This window comes from Pterocles gutturalis, unplaced genomic scaffold, assembly GCF_000699245.1.
Source record: "Pterocles gutturalis isolate BGI_N339 unplaced genomic scaffold, ASM69924v1 scaffold9516, whole genome shotgun sequence".
Taxonomy (NCBI): domain Eukaryota; kingdom Metazoa; phylum Chordata; class Aves; order Pterocliformes; family Pteroclidae; genus Pterocles; species Pterocles gutturalis.
The window spans coordinates 1-219 of NW_010105447.1; the positions used below are offsets into that span (position 1 = coordinate 1).

General features: G+C 59.4%; 1 protein-coding gene across 1 annotated transcript in view; it reads left to right on the plus strand.

The window, feature by feature from the left end:
- Positions 1–6: 6 nt before the first annotated feature.
- Positions 7–219, plus strand: part of TRMT2A (tRNA methyltransferase 2 homolog A (S. cerevisiae)) — a gene marked incomplete at its 5' end in the record, with an annotated part of 6,677 nt that continues 6,464 nt past the window's right edge. The window contains one exon of the mRNA XM_010087402.1: positions 7–219. This exon is cut by the window's right edge and continues 179 nt beyond it. Within this exon, the coding sequence (XP_010085704.1) occupies positions 7–219 (213 nt within the window).

Consider the following 219-nt stretch of genomic DNA (forward strand, 5'->3'; position numbering starts at 1 on the left):
GAAATCCAAAACCTCCCCAAATACATCGGGTTTAACGACGTGAAAAAGTTCCTCGCCAAATACGGACTCAACCCTCACAAGATCAAACTTTTCGGGAAGCAGACGTTCGCCTTCGTGACGTTCAAGAGCGAGGAGGAGCGGGAGAAGGCCCTGCGGGCGCTGCACGGGGTGCTGTGGAAGGGCCGGCGCCTCACGCTGCGGCTGGGCGAGGCGCAAGGC